Source organism: Eulemur rufifrons, chromosome 19 (assembly GCF_041146395.1).
Source record: "Eulemur rufifrons isolate Redbay chromosome 19, OSU_ERuf_1, whole genome shotgun sequence".
NCBI classification, from domain to species: domain Eukaryota; kingdom Metazoa; phylum Chordata; class Mammalia; order Primates; family Lemuridae; genus Eulemur; species Eulemur rufifrons.
Genome location: NC_091001.1, coordinates 60,118,732 through 60,135,331, shown reverse-complemented (window position 1 = coordinate 60,135,331; position 16,600 = coordinate 60,118,732). Strand labels below are relative to the sequence as shown.

At 43.1% G+C, this 16,600-nt stretch overlaps 1 protein-coding gene across 2 annotated transcripts in view; it reads right to left on the bottom strand.

The window, feature by feature from the left end:
* Window positions 1–16,350, bottom strand: part of ADD2 (adducin 2) — a 101,025-nt gene extending 84,675 nt beyond the window's left edge. For both annotated transcript variants that reach the window (XM_069494284.1, XM_069494283.1), the window contains exon 1: window positions 16,031–16,350. Coding sequence is in view for 1 of the 2 variants with exons in the window: in XM_069494283.1 (XP_069350384.1) it covers window positions 16,031–16,053 (23 nt within the window). In the remaining variant the exon portion in view is untranslated. The remainder of the gene's footprint in view (window positions 1–16,030) is intronic.
* Between the last annotated feature and the right edge of the window lie 250 nt (window positions 16,351–16,600).

Sequence of the window (16,600 nt, the reverse complement as noted above, 5' to 3'; positions counted from 1 at the left end):
CAAGAGCTCCCAATGGGTCATGTTAGGTTTGTGCTGAGATGCCTATAAGACATCCATGTGGAAATGTCCAAGTCTTCAGCCTCACTCCTCAGCACTACTCAAAGCAAGATCCAAAGACCAGCAACATCAGCATCACCTGGGAACTTGTTGGAAATGCAAAATCTCAGGCCCCACCCCAGACCTACGAAATTGGAATCTACATTTTTACAGGATCCTTGGGTGATCAGTGTGCACATTAAAGTTCAAGAAGTGAGCTAGAACTCTGGGGAGATAGAGACTTTGTACTCATAAGCATATACATGCAGGCTAAATCCAAGGCCTGGATGGGCTTCCCTAGACAGAGTATATAAGGAAGACAGGGTGGCCCAGGGCAGAGCCATGGAGCTCTCTCACCTTTAGAGGTCTGGTGAAAGAAAAGGGAAATGCACGGAGGAAAAGGAGGAACAGCCAGGGAGGCAAAGGAAAACCAGCAGATGAGGTATTCCAGAAGGCCAGATAACAAGAATGTCTCAACTGTGTCGAATGCTGCTGATGGGTGAAGCAAGATAAGAACAGAGGAGAGGCCATTAGATCTGGCAATATGGAGGACATCTTCAATGACCTTGACAAGAGCAGCCTCAGAACCATAGAGAGGACAGAAGCCCAAGTGTAGACAGTGGAGGACAAGAAGTAAGACAGGGAGCAAACGCAACTCTTCCAAGGAGTTTGGCTGAGAACAGAAAGAGAGAAATGGGGTGGTAGCTGGATATACTTAGGAGATTCTAGAGCGTGCCTGAATGCCAATGGGAATGTTGCAATTGAGAGAGACAAAAAGGAAGAGAGAGAAGAGAGGACAGGGGACACGCTGATGATGCAGAAAACAGAAAGGCTAATTGCTAGAGTGATGTTTTTGAGAAGGTAAGAAGGAAAAGAGCCCAGAAAGAAAGGTGGCTTCCAGTAGAAGCAGGGGCCGCTTGACCCAGAGCAGCATGCCAGGTGGGAGGCTGGTGGTGGGAAGACGGGGGAGCTCCCAGATCATTGCTTCTGTTCTCGATGAAGTCGGAGGCACCCAGCAAGGTGGGTGGGGTGGAGAGGAAAGAGGATTTAGAGAAAGGAAGAGTGAATTAGTCATTTCAGAAAGTGGGAAGGTAAATGCCTCAGAATTGCCAGGTAGCACAGGGTGCTTTTTTGAGATTTTTGGCCATGCATTTAAAAAAAAAAAAAAAAAAAAACCATGCTCTCCGATAACCTGCTTCATTCCTCCAAAAATGTCCTAATGTTCTAATGCACAGAAGCATGAATCATGAGAAAGAGCACCTTTTCCATCAATTCTTGTTATTCCTGTAAGCATTTTATTACATTAAGGGTCACCATCAGCACAGCAAGGCTAAACAAGGGAGTCATGGTAGAGCAACAGTAAGATGGTGATACAAAAGGACAGACGCCTTCTGTCCCCTCCATGAGATTTATGGCTGAAGGATGAGGCAGGAATTAATGACATGAAAACACAAGATGTCTCATGGGAGGGAGTTTTTCCTCTTGTTCTTACAATTCACAGGAACTGCTAGGAGATCCCTCATGAGACAAGTACTTTGGTAAACAACACCAGATACTGTTAATTGCCTTTAATTGAGTTTTCAACAAGCCCAAAGTCAATAATGCCTCCTTGGTTACCTTCCTTCCTGCTTGGAAACCAATCAAACTGAACAATCACATAACTCTTTGCGGCACTTTCTAATCCAGCTACATAAAAAGCCCATTCCTGTGACCCACAAATCAAGAGCAAAAGCCTGGCTCTCCCGCATGCACTGTTGGCCCACAGCTGTCTCCCCCACATCCCACATTCTCAGGCCTTGGTGCACAACCTGTCTCCCCCACATCCCACATTCTCAGGCCTTGGTGCACAACCTCCGTCAGCCTATAGTCACCTCCATTCCACTCCTTCAAAAACCCCATTGCGTCGGAAGCACACGTCTTCCAATTTGACTTCCCCTCACCCCTCCTTGTGACTGTTGTCTACTGCCCTCATTCTCTGATTACCTCAGCTCTTGGCTCCATCACTATCCTTACTCATTCCTGGTGACTTCCGCATCTACACAGTGATCCACCCAACACTCAATGTCACATCTCCATGGCCTCTAATGCCAGTCATCTCTCCTTAACCCTAGCCTCAGCCACCCTCCCCTGGCTGTACCCTAGATCTTGCAGTCACTAATAATATCACCACCTCCCACATCGGGATGTCAACATCCTACTCCTTGACCCTCCCCTTCCAGCCCACCTAGTCTGGTATCCCCCCTCCCAGCAATTCTCCAATGTCTCTGAGACCTTCTACTCATTTTTAACTGTTGACCTCCAAACTCCACTCTTCCCATCTAGGTTAAATTAAATTGTCCAGCTGGGTAACCACTCCCTTATAAAACACCTCTAACTCCTCTGGCCCCTCTCCCTCCACTGTTTCCACCAAATTTTTAAAAATGGAATCAATATTATAGCTTGTCTTCCTCCCTCCCTCCCTAAGGGAGCAGCCCCTCATAATATAACCACAAAATCCTCCAGAAGAGGACTCCAAAAGCAGCCTGTGTAGGAGGGAAGGATCAGATACCCCAGCTCCTGACATCACCCCTGAGCACTACCTTCCTTTTAGGCAACTCTCCCCACATCCCCCCATACCAGCCCCCCTGTTTCCCTTTGAGACTAAGGAAATGCCCCTTCCCTGTTGGCCTTAGATCAGCAGAGCCTTGCCGATATTTAAAAGACAAGCAAACAACCAAAAAAGAGATATGATGGAATTTATGCACATGAAAAGATGCTCAGCATCATTGATCATTAGGGAAATGCAAACTGAAACCACAGTGAGACACTACTTTATGCCTACTATGTGACTAAAACTAAAAAAAAACCTGACAATACCAAGTGTACCACAACTAGAACTCTCATACACTGAGGAAGGAATGCAATATGATACAGTCATTTTGGAAACAGTTTGGCAGTTCCCTATAAAGTGAAGCACACACTTAACCACACCACATTGCGATCTCACTCCTAGGTGCTTACTCAAGAGAACTGAAATCTTATATTCACACAAAAACCTGTATGCCAATGTATGCAGTGGCTTTATTCATAATCATCAAGAACCAGAAACAACCCAAATGGTTTAATGGGTAAATAGCTAAACAAACTGATATACATCCATCTAAAGATATATTACTCAGCAATCAAAATGAATGAATGATTAATATTTGTAACAACATGGATGAAACTCAAAAACATTTCACAAGACAAAAGACGCCTGGCACAAAGGGCCACACTCTATGATCCCATCTATGTGACATTCTGGAAAAGGCAAAACCAAAAACAGATGGGTGGTTGCCAAGGACTGTGAGTGGAGTGAGGCGATTTCCTACTAAGGGGCACAAGGAAAGTTTTTTCTACCTTGATTGTGGTGGTGGTTACATTACTGTGTATATTTGTTAGAATTCACAGACCTATACATCTAGGAAAGGAGAATTTTACAATGTGTGTATTATCTCTCAATAACCTTGACTTTAACAAAAACACAAGTAAATAAATTAAAAAGTGAGTGACCTGTATAATACTGGAGTTGACATAATAATAAGTAATACCAGCAAAACAAATGGCAGCAGAACAGATCACGTTTAAGGAGCCGGTTTCTGATCCTCCAGCAGCTGCACTCCAGTCTTGAGAGAACTCACACACGGACACAGTGCCTTGCCTGGCACCCAGCTTCATTTCAAGGTGCCATCTTGCGGCCTGCCGTTGGTCCCAGCCACATCTTGAATAGGGCACAAAGGGCCTCACTCCAAATCCGCAGCCACCAGGGCCCTCTGATTGCAGAATCAGAATGACTGACATCCTGAAAGGTAGACCAGCCCTCGCAGCCCTGTCCAAGTGTCTCACCCACACCACTTCAAAGCGCAGCGGCAAAAAAATCACTCATCTGCTCGATGACTATATCACGGGGATTACAAAGTGGGAATGGAAACCTTTCTCAAAATCTGACTAACTTTGGAAGGATGTTTGAGCAGGTAAAAGGTAATGGAGCATCTCAAACAGGAGAGACACCAAGATAGTTACAGATGGGCATGTGGACTTGCTCTGCAAACTAAAGCCCCATTTTCCTGACTCCTCATTCTCCAGCAAACTTGCTCTTCCTGGGGCACATCCACCCATCTGTAGCATCCCATGAACCCAATTCAGAACAATAAAAACCAGACTCCTTTGCATAAAGTGAAGCTATAGACCTGCTTTATAACATTGTCAGTTTAATTAAGTACTGTTTCCTGGGTGTCCCAGTTGCAAAATCTATGGATATTTGCCCCATTATTGTCAATCAACTTAACAGATTTATCTTTGACAATCTTCTCTAGCTATTTTCATTTTATGTTTGAAGTTGACGAATGTTTAACATCATGGTTCAAGATGAAAAGCTCCAATTTTAATAAAACAGCAAACAGCACAAAACAGCAGACATTTTTTAATTATGGAAAATTTGAAAATAGACAAAATTAAAGAGCAGACAATAATGAATGTTAAGTCCCCACCACCTAGCTTCAGAGAAGACTGTAGTTTTCCCCAAGAGAGTCCAGGTTATGCCTCTTGTTCCAATGTAATTATTAATAGCACCTCCTCTCTAAGTGTGTCAGTTTAGATGATACATTATACCCAGCCTCAACAATTATCAACTGATGGTCTATTTTAACTCACCTCTAATGCCGCTCATCTCCCCCCCACACACACAAAAAGATTATTTTGATCCTAAACATACAATTTCATCCATAAATAAAACAGACATTTTAAGAGGAGATTTTAGTTATTTGACATCCTTAATCTTGATACATCTTCAGTTCAGAACTAAATATAACAAGTACAGATTTCAAAACTGACAATAGTTTTACAGCTTATAACTTTAATATTAAGATATATAGCAAGACCCCAAAAACTGTTTTCAGTCTTAATGATCATCACTAAGGCTGAAAAATGAGGCAATAATCTCCAAAGAGATGGAAACACAGAGGCAACTGGAATTACTTGTGTATTGTAACTCTGTATTTACTGTGTGAACGAAGAGCCTTTGGCATCCACAAATCCCACCTTCTTATCCAGGTGAGAAAACCAGCAGCCACTCCCTCTGGGAGGACCTACTCTATTAGTTCACTTACTTTTTCCGTTAGTTTCTTACTTGCCAGGTCTAAGTCAAGTACAGTATTGGCAACTTGACCAATGATCTGCCACAGGACTTCGGTAATAACTGCCACCCAGGTTCCTAGGTAAAGTTTCACTTCTCTTAATCCTCATTTTTATCCTAATCGCTTTTAGACCATCAGCCAAACTCTTCTTTCTAATTTGCCACTTCTACTTTTCTGAATCTCTAAGGAGAAATAACTCAGCTTCTTGGAATTGTATGTAAACTAAAAGTCAATAATCTGAGTAGGGAGGAAGAATGTTTAAATGTTTCTGGATGATTCTAGGTGGGAGACGATACTGGAATTGCTAGGTACTGCAGCTATTTGAAGGCATTTTCATAACAAAGAAAAGAAAACTTCACCAGAGTCTGAATTTAGATCATGGCCACGCTAACGGTTTGTTTTCCTACTATGTATGACTTGATGGAAAATGAACGCCCCTGGCTTCTAATCCAAGGAGGCGGCCTTACTCCACCTATCTCTATGTTTCTCTCTCTCCTTGGACGTCTCCTCTTACTACATTGATCATAAGAAAATAAAGATATATATTATTCCCTTGTATTAGTGTTATATTCCTAATCCCACAATGACAAAGTAAAAGTGGGTCATAACCAGAAGAGATAGTTCAACAAATTTCTGGAGGCCAAAAAGCAGATGGCGGACTGGTGACTGATGTTTGAGGGCAAAATAAGCCCCAGCCTAGATTTCAGGCAGAGGAGGCCAGAGCCAAGGAAAGCAGGCGTCCACCTGCCTGGCAGAGGCTAAGGATGTCCCAAACTCTGACATGGCAGGTACTGTCGAGGACAGGAAGAATAAAAAGAGGCTGGACACAGGGACACAAAATCCAGGTCCCTACACAGAGCAGCAGGCCCTGCCCACATCCTCTCCTGCCCCCACATACAGCAGCCACGGCCAGGCACTCAACTGTAGTCACCTCTTTGTCTCAAAATAACATGCATATACTGCTGTTTCTGAATTTATCAACTTCAATCACTGGATGGGTGTTCTTAGAGAAACTGCACACATTGCAGGGGAGAACTAGAGCAGCTATGACGGTACTGGCACCCCCAGAGGAAAGCCCTTCTTAGGGGGGTCATTTAGGAGGCCCCAGATAACAGAATTAACGTGAAATTCACCCTGGGAACATTTTCCAATTAGTATCCCAAGGGCTGAGTTGAGATATTAGAGCCCCTGAGAAGGTTATGAAATCCTTATTGTGCAGTGAACAATATCAACCCAGTCAGGAATGAACACTTTCAGAGTTTTCAGCTTTTCAAATTACCTTATAGACAAATCATAAAAACCAACAGCGGCTGGGGAACAGAATGAAAATGTTATCAACTTTGATAGTGCAAAAGCAAATGTATAGCTAGAGGGAAGGAGGAAGCAGGCAGGGAGAGGTGGTGCTAACAGCCCTATCTTACAGAGTAGAGAGGCAAGTAACACGATCCACAGTTGACGGAAAGAGAAATCTGGTTTCAATAAGTACATCATCTGGAGTTGCAGGGATGCCCAGCAGAAAGGCGGTGAGGAGACGGAGGTGTGATGTAAATAAGCTACATCCTTGACTTTCATGGCAGGAAGTCATCCGACGATGATCGCAGCCGATAAATCCAGAAACAGAAGTATATGCACAGTATTTTGAGATACAGAGGTAACTACAGCAGAATGAACAGCATAGCTAAAAGGGGTTTGCCTGTGGATAAGGGATTTGGGGTGGGATTTGGGCAGGGATTGTTGCTTTTTATTAGAAGTCCTTCAGTCCTATTTGATTTATTAACTATACACATACATTGCCTTAAAAACTAGAAATTTGGGGACAGGAGAAGAAAGAAAATTAATAACATGTTTTATGAAATAAGAGAGGAAGTCTCACACACAATACGGTAGGAGCGAGTGTGCAATGGTTAAGCTGGGTACTGCATAACTATGGTAACAGATGTAGCTAATTTAGGACACAAATGGGGGTGCCGGAAAGTTCTAAGAGAAATGTGGTGTTAAGAAGGAAGGAGAATAAATTCTAAATAAAGGGATGCTGAGATAATCAGTATGGATGCTCTGCCACCTGACAAGAAAAGGAGGCAAGAACTGAACCCGCCCTCACTTTTCCTGTGTCTTTTCACCACAGATTTTTCAAAGTAAAAGCCAAGAGATTCTCATGGGGGCTCCATGCTGAGTAAAGAACACCAGCATGACGAAATTCATACTCCATAAAATAACGTGGGCGGAAAATCACGTCCATTGTTAAATGAGATTGTCTTCATAAAGTCTCCATGCATTTCAAAGTTTAATAACTTCATTTGTTCTTTGAGAAAAACAATTTACAAATGTCATTAAAGTGCCCTTGTATTGATTTTCCCTTCAATAAAATGATTCACAATCAAGCATAAGCATTTAACTATCCTTTCAAAATTCCAGAGAAAATTACCAGAGGAATGTAAAAATAGGAACAGATCTGCGTCGCTTCTGGTTACCATGAAGGCTGCCATCCACGCGGAAACTGTGAGGAATCGACATCTTTGCGACATCAGTTCTTCCCATATCAGAATATGACATTCCAGTTCTTTCTTTCTTTCTTTTTTTTTTTTTTTTTTTTGAGACAGAGTCTCACTCTGTCGCCCTGGGTGGCGACAGTGCAGTGGCGACATCAGTGCAGTGGCATCAGTGTAACTCACTGTAGCCTCAAATTCCCGGGCTCAAGCTATCCTCCTGCCTCAGCCTCCCGAGTAACTGGGACTATAGGCATGCGCCACCACGCCCAGCTAATTTTTCTGTTTTTAGTAGAGACGGGGTCTCGCTCTTGCTCAGGCTGGTCTCGAACTCCTGAGCTCAAGCAATCCTCCCACCTCGGCCTCCCAGAGTGCTAGGATTACAGGCGCGAGCCACTGTGCCCCGCTCGGCTGACATTCTATTTCTTGAGTAAACTGGTATTGGTAGTTCCTATTTTCTGTGAAAATTGTCCATCTCATCAAGACTTTCACAGATGTTAGGATCCAATAATGCACAGTGTTCTTATGACTTCAAGTCTTTTCTTCCCTTTGTTCCATATGTCATTTCCAGCATTGTGGATTTTTTTTTCTTTTTATTTTAATTAGGCTTGCTGGATGCTTGTCTATTTTATTGACTTTCTAAAATAACCAACTTGCTAAACAAAAGGTCGGGGGAGGGCATACAAGGAGGAAGAAAGTGCTCACGAAAGGTGTAGAAACCAAGGGGGCGGGGTGGGAGAGCATGTTCAGAAAGACGAGTGGTCCGGCCTCCCTAGGGCAGAGTGTGAAGGAAGAAGAAGAGCAGTCGACGTGGTGAGAAGTTTGGGCTTTATCCTGAGGGTAGAGGAATGATGGGATTAGATTTTTGTTTCAAAAAGATCAACTATGGATGGAAAAATTGGGCTAAAAAGCAGGGAAGCCAGGAAAGGCTTTAAAGTAATCTAGGGTTTCAGCCAGGAGCAGTGTGGCCATAAGAAACAGAAACCCAAGCAAACTAGCCCAGGCAGAGTGGAAGGGAAACCTCATTGATACAGGAACCAAAGTCTAGCAGGGTCTCATGGAAACTACTAGAACTAGAATCAATTCAGGGAGCTGTGGAGATAGGGTGAAGGATATCAAATGGTCCTCAGAGCTTCCTGATAGAAGCCAAAGGGATTTCCTACTTGGCCTGGTAAGTTTTTTCCAACCACTTCAAGGCTAGGCATACAGAAGACCATTCCAGATATCAAATGGAACACTGAAATTTGTTTTCGGGTAACCACATCCTAAGCTCCCTGGCCTCCAGCTCCTGCCCTGGGGCGAGGCCCTGTGTCAGATTAAATAAATACATTAGGGGTATTTACTGCTAGGCCAAGCAGCATTTATTTTTGTACTTATGTATCTTTATTTTTAGCTGCATCTGGCAAGTTAATCAGAATCGACCTTGTTTGAAGCCGGATATGTTAAAGCCCCAGTTTACCGGGAGCTCCCTCAGCACATGTCAATACTAGGGTCCACCACTCGAGATGGCAGTACAGACAGACTTCCTAGAGCCCTTCAGTTTATACCCCCACTCTCACCCCAGCTCTGCTGAACACACACAGCTCATCCTGCTCTGCTGCATTGAGCCTGAGGATTATTCTAGGACTCAACAGGGAGGACCCTGCTCCTTCCCAGGGGGCCCCTTGTTGAATCGTGGGCTGATGCTGATTGGCACCATCTGTACCGTATCTCCTACAGAGTCCTTAAACAACGGGAATCTAGGCCCATTGTTTATTCTCTCCTTGTTCTCTAAAACTAAAATAGATCTGTTTTCCTTATTGTATTAATATTTGTCTGTGGTCATTTTGGAGAGAGGGAAGGTAAACATTTAGGCCTATGATGCCATCTCGAAATCAGCTCCATTTGTGTATTTGTGACCTTGTACCTCCAGCCCAGATCTCCCTGCCAGGTCTCAGCCCAGAAACACACACCTGCCTCTCTACCAGCCATCCCCACCTCAAACTCATCTAAAACCGACTACTGTCTTCCACAGACTGCTTCCCTCTTGACTGTGCTAGATTACCCAGCAATCAGCCAACGTGAGTTTAGAGCATCAGCAAAGCAGGGGCTCCAAACGCTCTCGGGATGAATTTGATATATATTTTCTGAAGCATCAAAGTAGTCATAACGGAGACGTTATAGTTATAACATTGAGCAGGATATAAATGGTACAATTCTAATTTTATGAAATTTAAGAGAGACAAGTCTGATGTATTTGTTTGAGGACGCAAATTTAGATTGTAAAACTATAAAAGAAAGCAAGACAATGACCACCATAAAAGGAAGCGGAGTGGTTACCTCCAGGGGGAAGGAGGCGAAGTGGCCAGAGGGTGCCGGGAGCTGGCAGTGACCTGCAGGTGGTCACCTGGGCATTCACTTTATAATACTTTGCTAAGCTGCACATTTGTTTCATGGCCTTTTCTCTGTGTTATGTTTTATACGTTTTAAGGGTTCTTTTTAATAAAGTTGTCACTGCCAGCGAAAAAATTTAAAACTTTCATGACTTTCTTACACTTATTTTGATAACGTTGGCAACAAACTTATCTTCTGTAATATAAAATGCCAGAAGACAAAAGAACAAAATCTAGAGGTTTTAGGTGAGACGATTTTGATAAAAATTATATCCCCCCAAAAGATAGTATTGCTGCGTGAGGGCAGCATAAAGAAGTTCTTAGGCAAGCAAGAACAGAATATATTACCTTTTCTGAAAAAAATTCCAACTAATCAAGAAGTAAGTAAAAATAAAGATTGAGCACAGGAAAAGGATTGAGTGCTACAACCTATGACTCTCCGACTCTCAGTCTAAAAAACAGCTGTTCATATGGCTATGACATATAATGTAAACGTCAAAATTAATTCTGGAAAGCAAAAGTATGCATTGTTTTTTCTTAAAAAGATAAGCTGAATCTAAAAGCCAAGATATGTTTAAGGTAAAAAGTTAAATGGGGGAGGGGAGAGAAAAGAAAGAAATCCAAATGTATTAAATCTCTATAAGAATCAATAGACATAAGTACATTTTTAATGTCAGTGAGGACTCGTAGGAAAAAATAGATGGATTATTTCCCTTTTATCTTAAGAATAAGGAAATCTTATACTAGGATGAGGAAATAGCTTGGAATTTTTTTAATGTAAACAAAAATCTTCAAAAATCAACTGTCATATATAATAAATGTGAATTTGGTCCGAAAAATCCAATTATGTTGTTTAAAATAGACAGACAAAAATCACAATGACATGGAGGAAGAAAGCTTAAAAAGGAAAAGAATAGGCCGGGCGCGGTGGCTCACGCCTGTAATCCTAGCACTCTGGGAGGCCGAGGCGGGTGGATTGCTCAAGGTCAGGAGTTCGAGACCAGCCTGAGCGAGACCCCGTCTCTACTAAAAATAGAAAGTCATTATATGGACACCTAAAAATCTATATAGAAAAAATTAGCCGGGCATAGTGGCGCATGCCTGTAGTCCCAGCTCCTCGGGAGGCTGAGGCAGTAGGATCGCTTAAGCCCAGGAGTTTGAGGTTGCTGTGAGCTAAGCTGACGCCACGGCACTCACTCTAGCCTGGGCAACAAAGTGAGACTCTGTCTCAACAAAAAAAAAAAAAAAAAAAAAAAAAAAAGGAAAAGAATAAGCATCACACCAGAGAAATGAAAACAGAAAGATGGCAGGATCTCAGTTTTATTATCACACAATAAAATTTAAGACAAAAAAAAACATACAATAAGACAAAGAAGGTTTGAAAAGAAAGCAGATTCATTCCACCACGGACATGCCAGAGTCACAGCATTTGTGACTCACAGGGTGTGTCTCCATAGGACGACCAGCCACCCCCGTTTGCCTGACACCGTCCTGGCTTTAGCAGTGAAAGTCCCTAGAACCCAGAACCCCATCAGGGCCCTAAGTAACACAGCACCAAACATAACTATTTAAAAATACATAAAATATACATAAATACATGTTTATAGAATATAATTACATCTACATTATATATTAAATAAATACAGAAATATAACTATGTATATATGATATTCATAGATATAAATGTATATGATATGTATACAGCAAAAGGAAAGCTGTCAAAAATACCACTATAGTGGAGACTAACATATCTCTTATGCTCTTTGACAGATACTTAGGTACAAAGAAAATGTAAAAATAGATTCAAATGATGTAATCAATAAACTTGTTTTAATCTACACAATTGAAATTTGCACCCCACAGAGCATAAACTTTCATTTTATTCAATGACATTAGCAAAGCTTTCCTACATAGCTTATCTTGGAAGATTGGCCAGGATGAATCTTTACTGGCAGCTTGCCGTTCCACTCGTTCTTGCTTGAGTTTGGGGGATTTGGTGGTGGTGGCAATTGAAGACAGACAGTTTTTCTTATAACTACTTTAAAATTCTTTCAAGCTAAAACTATGGCAGCCACGGTCAAATATTGTGGCTGCAAACTCTTCTTAAGATTCAAAATTCTATCCTAAGAATCTTGGGTATGTCCCTATACACAGTTCAAAATGCTTAAACTATATAGAAATCCCCCTTGAAGCAAAAAAAACTTTTCACAGACTTAAGGATTGATCTAAGTTACTTTTATTCAAATGTAACTTAAATATGTACACTCATAAAGACCAGTTGTAAACACCTGTGCTTTATAGCTTTTATATTATTAAAATGCCAAAACAATGTACAAATAAATACAACTATCAAACTTTAAAAGTTCAAATTAATAAAATTAATTTACTGCAACAGATAATGTTTTGCTAAAACTAAAACACCATTTTGAGTCTAACAATAAAAAGTTGTAGCCTCAGGTCTAATTTCTACATGTTATCATTTTCTAAATTTTGACTTCAACAATACTAATGTACACAGGCATAAAGCATGCTGTGTAAAATAATATTAATAGCCTCAAAAGCGTGTTTGCTACTTGAAAATAATTAGATATCATAATTTAAAATTCTGCTATCAAACTATCCTGGAGTGTCTACGTAAATAAGGTACCATTTCATACTAATAAAAATAATAGCAATCACTAACATTTAATCACATCATTAACCCTTATAATATCACTGTGAGTATCACTATGAAATCAATACCATATATTTATGCCCATATTATCATAAAAGGAACCTGAGCAACAGAGAGGTTTAATAACTTGTCTAAAGTCCCACAGCTTTGTAGACAAATAGGCTTTGAAGTCAGGTACTCTGGCTTCACCTAACCATTACACCAAATGACCTGTCTCATTTCCTTGGATGTATGATATTTATCGAGGAGTTACTAAATCTGCAGTAAGTGAAGATCTAATCTAATTACAGCTGAAACCAACAACAGCAACTTTTTCATTGTGTTTTCACTACAACACCTGCTGCTAATAAATAGCTGCACCCTTGATCCACATGAAGGTGGGACTCGAATGAGATCTTCATCCCTTGCCAATAGAGCAGTGGGTATCAAGAGCTTTTCAGTTTGGCAAGTGTGTGTATGCCCTGTGTGGACTCACTTCTCTCTCCACGATTCACTCTATCCAACTCCCCTCTCCTTCATCTGTGCTGTGACCCCAGCCAACAGGCCTGCCCCTGGCTCAAACAGGAAGACAGAGAGGCAAACACAGACCCCAGCATAGGTTTGGGGCTTGCCATCAGGATGATCCAGAACAGATTTTTATTATTAATTATTTAAGACTATCACAGGAATAAAACCATGTTTTTTAGAGAATATACAAAGCCATCAAAATACATACATCCTCAAAACCCCAGGGGGCTGAGAGACCCATGGTGTGACATCATGAGCTCACACTAAGGGACACTAAAAAACAACCATACAAAACCCATCCTTGTGTCTGACAAGGAGGTGATTGAAGGTAACATTCCAAACACTGAATCATATTGGAAAAAGTACCTTTCTGGTCTTAGAATCAAGAATCGTTATGCTTCTCCCAAGTAGTTTTTATTTGGTGTTTTTATGTTCTGGACATGTGATATTTTGTGTCTTTCCTGCGTAGCTCTTACCACAATTGAGAGATTAAGTGATGAATGTCCATTTCTTGCATTTGTCTTTAACTGCCCCATCAGGGCAGAGATCACATCTATCAACTTCATCCCTTTGTTTCCAGTACCTCTCACAGAACCTGGCACATAGTGTGTCCTCACTGAATGTTTCAGTGAATAAGTGAACGAGTGGGTTAACAAATAAATAAAACATACATGCATGGGCTGGTCAATTTCCTTTCTGCTTGAGCTGCTAGAAAGTTTAGAGCTGGATTTGTTTCCTGCTCATAGCCAGCACAGAGGGTCTCATGCTTGTGTTTTTATATCAGCCTCATTCTTAATAATACTTAATGCCTCTACCCTTAGCTTTCTTTTTTCTTTGCCATCTACTTCTAAGTTAGGCTCCCTTGCTATATTTTATGAATTCCCTGTTAAATGTCTTAAATCCCTTTTGGAACAATGTAGGTGATAAATAAATATATTTAACAATGTCTTTTTTATATATATTGAAAATCTTAACACTAAACCCCCTGCCAACAAACACATTTGATCATCTGCAAACCTTAAGAATAGTTAAAGTTTGCTAATTCCAGTACTATACTAATATTTAAAATAAATTCAATCCCAGCCTGGAAACCTCAGGTAGTGTGTCATTTCAGGCATTGTTGTGTATTGTGTATGTAACAAGTACATTTCTAAGAGGGCTAGACAATTTTGTGGATAAGAAAGAACTTAGGGCTTGCTACAAAATTGTTACAGATTTTGAATCAAAGAATGATTTATACTTAGCTGTTTTACAAAATGTATTGACATCATACTAAGAATGAAAAGTTTGCTTTTACTTGTGCCCTGTGTGGGGGTGGGAGTAAGGGGTGAGAGAGCCTGGGCAAGTCTGATCACTTTACAGAACAAAGGTAAGAACATTATAAAGTAAAATATTTTAAATGGTCTAAACCCCCTTTTAAAATCTCTAACATATATTTAATTCATATGTTAGTGGGAGGTGTTACTTGCAAGTCTGAAATTTCATAGTTCTCTTCTTTGGTCACATTCATTTGGACCACTTTCACTTCGAATGTTGGCCAGCTATGTTTCCCTTAAAATGAAACATAGTTTTCAAATCTCACTAATGAAAACGCCCCCCTCGCAACACGAGATAAACATCTCAAGGCGCCCAACTAGACACACAACTGGAAGCGAAAGGAGTTGCGTGCACCCTCTCCAATCCCTTTGCTCCCACCAGTATGCCAGACCAACCCCTCTTTTGGCGTTAGTTAGAAAACATGAAATGTCCATTTAGGAAACAGAGATTTGAGTTCTAGTACTGGTAATGTTCATTTGAGTCAATTGCATCTCAGATGACAAACTGCAAGAGGAAGGAAGAGTAGGCGTAAAGAACCAGATGGGTAATAATCATGTGTCATAGATAAATGACAATTTTTAAAAGAATTTGATAGGGTGTGGGCTGGGGCTTGCTTTTTTATTTTTATTTTTTATTTTTATTTTTGGAGGGGCTGGAGATTAGGGGTGAGAAAAGAAAGGAGGAGAGGAGGCAAGACAATAGGCCGAACCGAGCGCCTGCCTGCTCGGCATCCTAAAGCAGTCTGCCCCTCCCTCCCTTCCCCCAACACCAGGTAGGCTGTGGTGGCGATTTCAAAACAAGCAGACACTGACTCCCGCCGCCGGACAGAGGATGGCCTCCGGGGTGCAGAGGGGAGGGAAGATGCAAGCTAAGAGATGAACAGACTGGCAAGACCTCCTCGGGGACAGTAGCCTTTTTTCCCTCCAAAGTGGTAGAGCCACCTAAAATCCAGACCTACGGGCCGCTCACGTGCCAGCTGCCCCATCCAAATGTGGGCGGCTGCCGACGCCACACCTGCTCCGCCAGCCGCTGCGGCGGAGGGCGGCGCCGCGGGCGAGCGTGAGGCCCGGGGGAACGGGCTCCCCTGGAGGGCGGCGGCCGCGCGGGAAGGGAAGGGAAGGGAGGGGCGGCCCCGCGCGGCGCGGCGAGGGGAGGCGAGGCGAGGCGAGGCTTGCCACCCCTCCACCCTGCCGGAGAAGAAAGCCCTACCTGTCAGGCGTTATGCTCTGGGCGAGGGTCCCACCGGCCCCAAGCAGGGGCCAGCCCTTGCAGCCCCGATTTCCAAAGAGCCTCCAATGTTACATCACCAAAATCCTTTGGGCGCAAAAGCCACAGCCGGCCTGGGCTGCACGACGCGCGCTAGCGGCCGCTCACCTGGCTGGACCGAGCAGCTCCCGCGGGCGGAAGGATGCTGAGGGTCGCAACGCCTTGAAAAGCAACAAAACCGAGGCAAGCCCACGATGCCCATTCCCAAGACCGCCTTACCTCCTGCTCCGCATCTTATCCATCTCTGGTCTTCCGCTGTGGGTTGGGTTTTGTTATTTGTGAGGGTTTTGGGGGGAGGGGGAGGGTGCTCTTTAAAAAATCCACCCAGCTACTCTGCAGAGCCGTGTTTTCTACCCATCCCGCAGCCCCGCACTCGCCAGCCGCCGGGTTCCACCAGCACTGCAGCTCCTGCGCGTCGGCGGCAGTTGCAGACCGCGGAGCTGCGGCTCCTTGACAAAAGGCGCTCGTTCCCGCTCGTCCCTCACAGCCCTGCGGTCAGAATTAAATCCATTTCCCGCACGAGGCTGGGAGGAAATGAGAGCTCTCCCGGCCGTGCGCGCTGACAAAAGGCCGCTTCGCGGTGCCCACAGCGCCCCCTCCAGCGGGCCGCTGCGGGCCGCCCGAGGGCCGCGGTGCTGCAGTGTCCCCGCCCGCCGCGCCCCGCCCGCGCTGCCGCAGCCCCGCGCCGGGCTCGCTGCCCACGTCCCCGCGCCCGCTCTGCTCGCTGCCCCTGACAGCCCGAGCTGAACTGAGGATCTGTTACTAGGCGGAAAATCTGAACCGGAACTC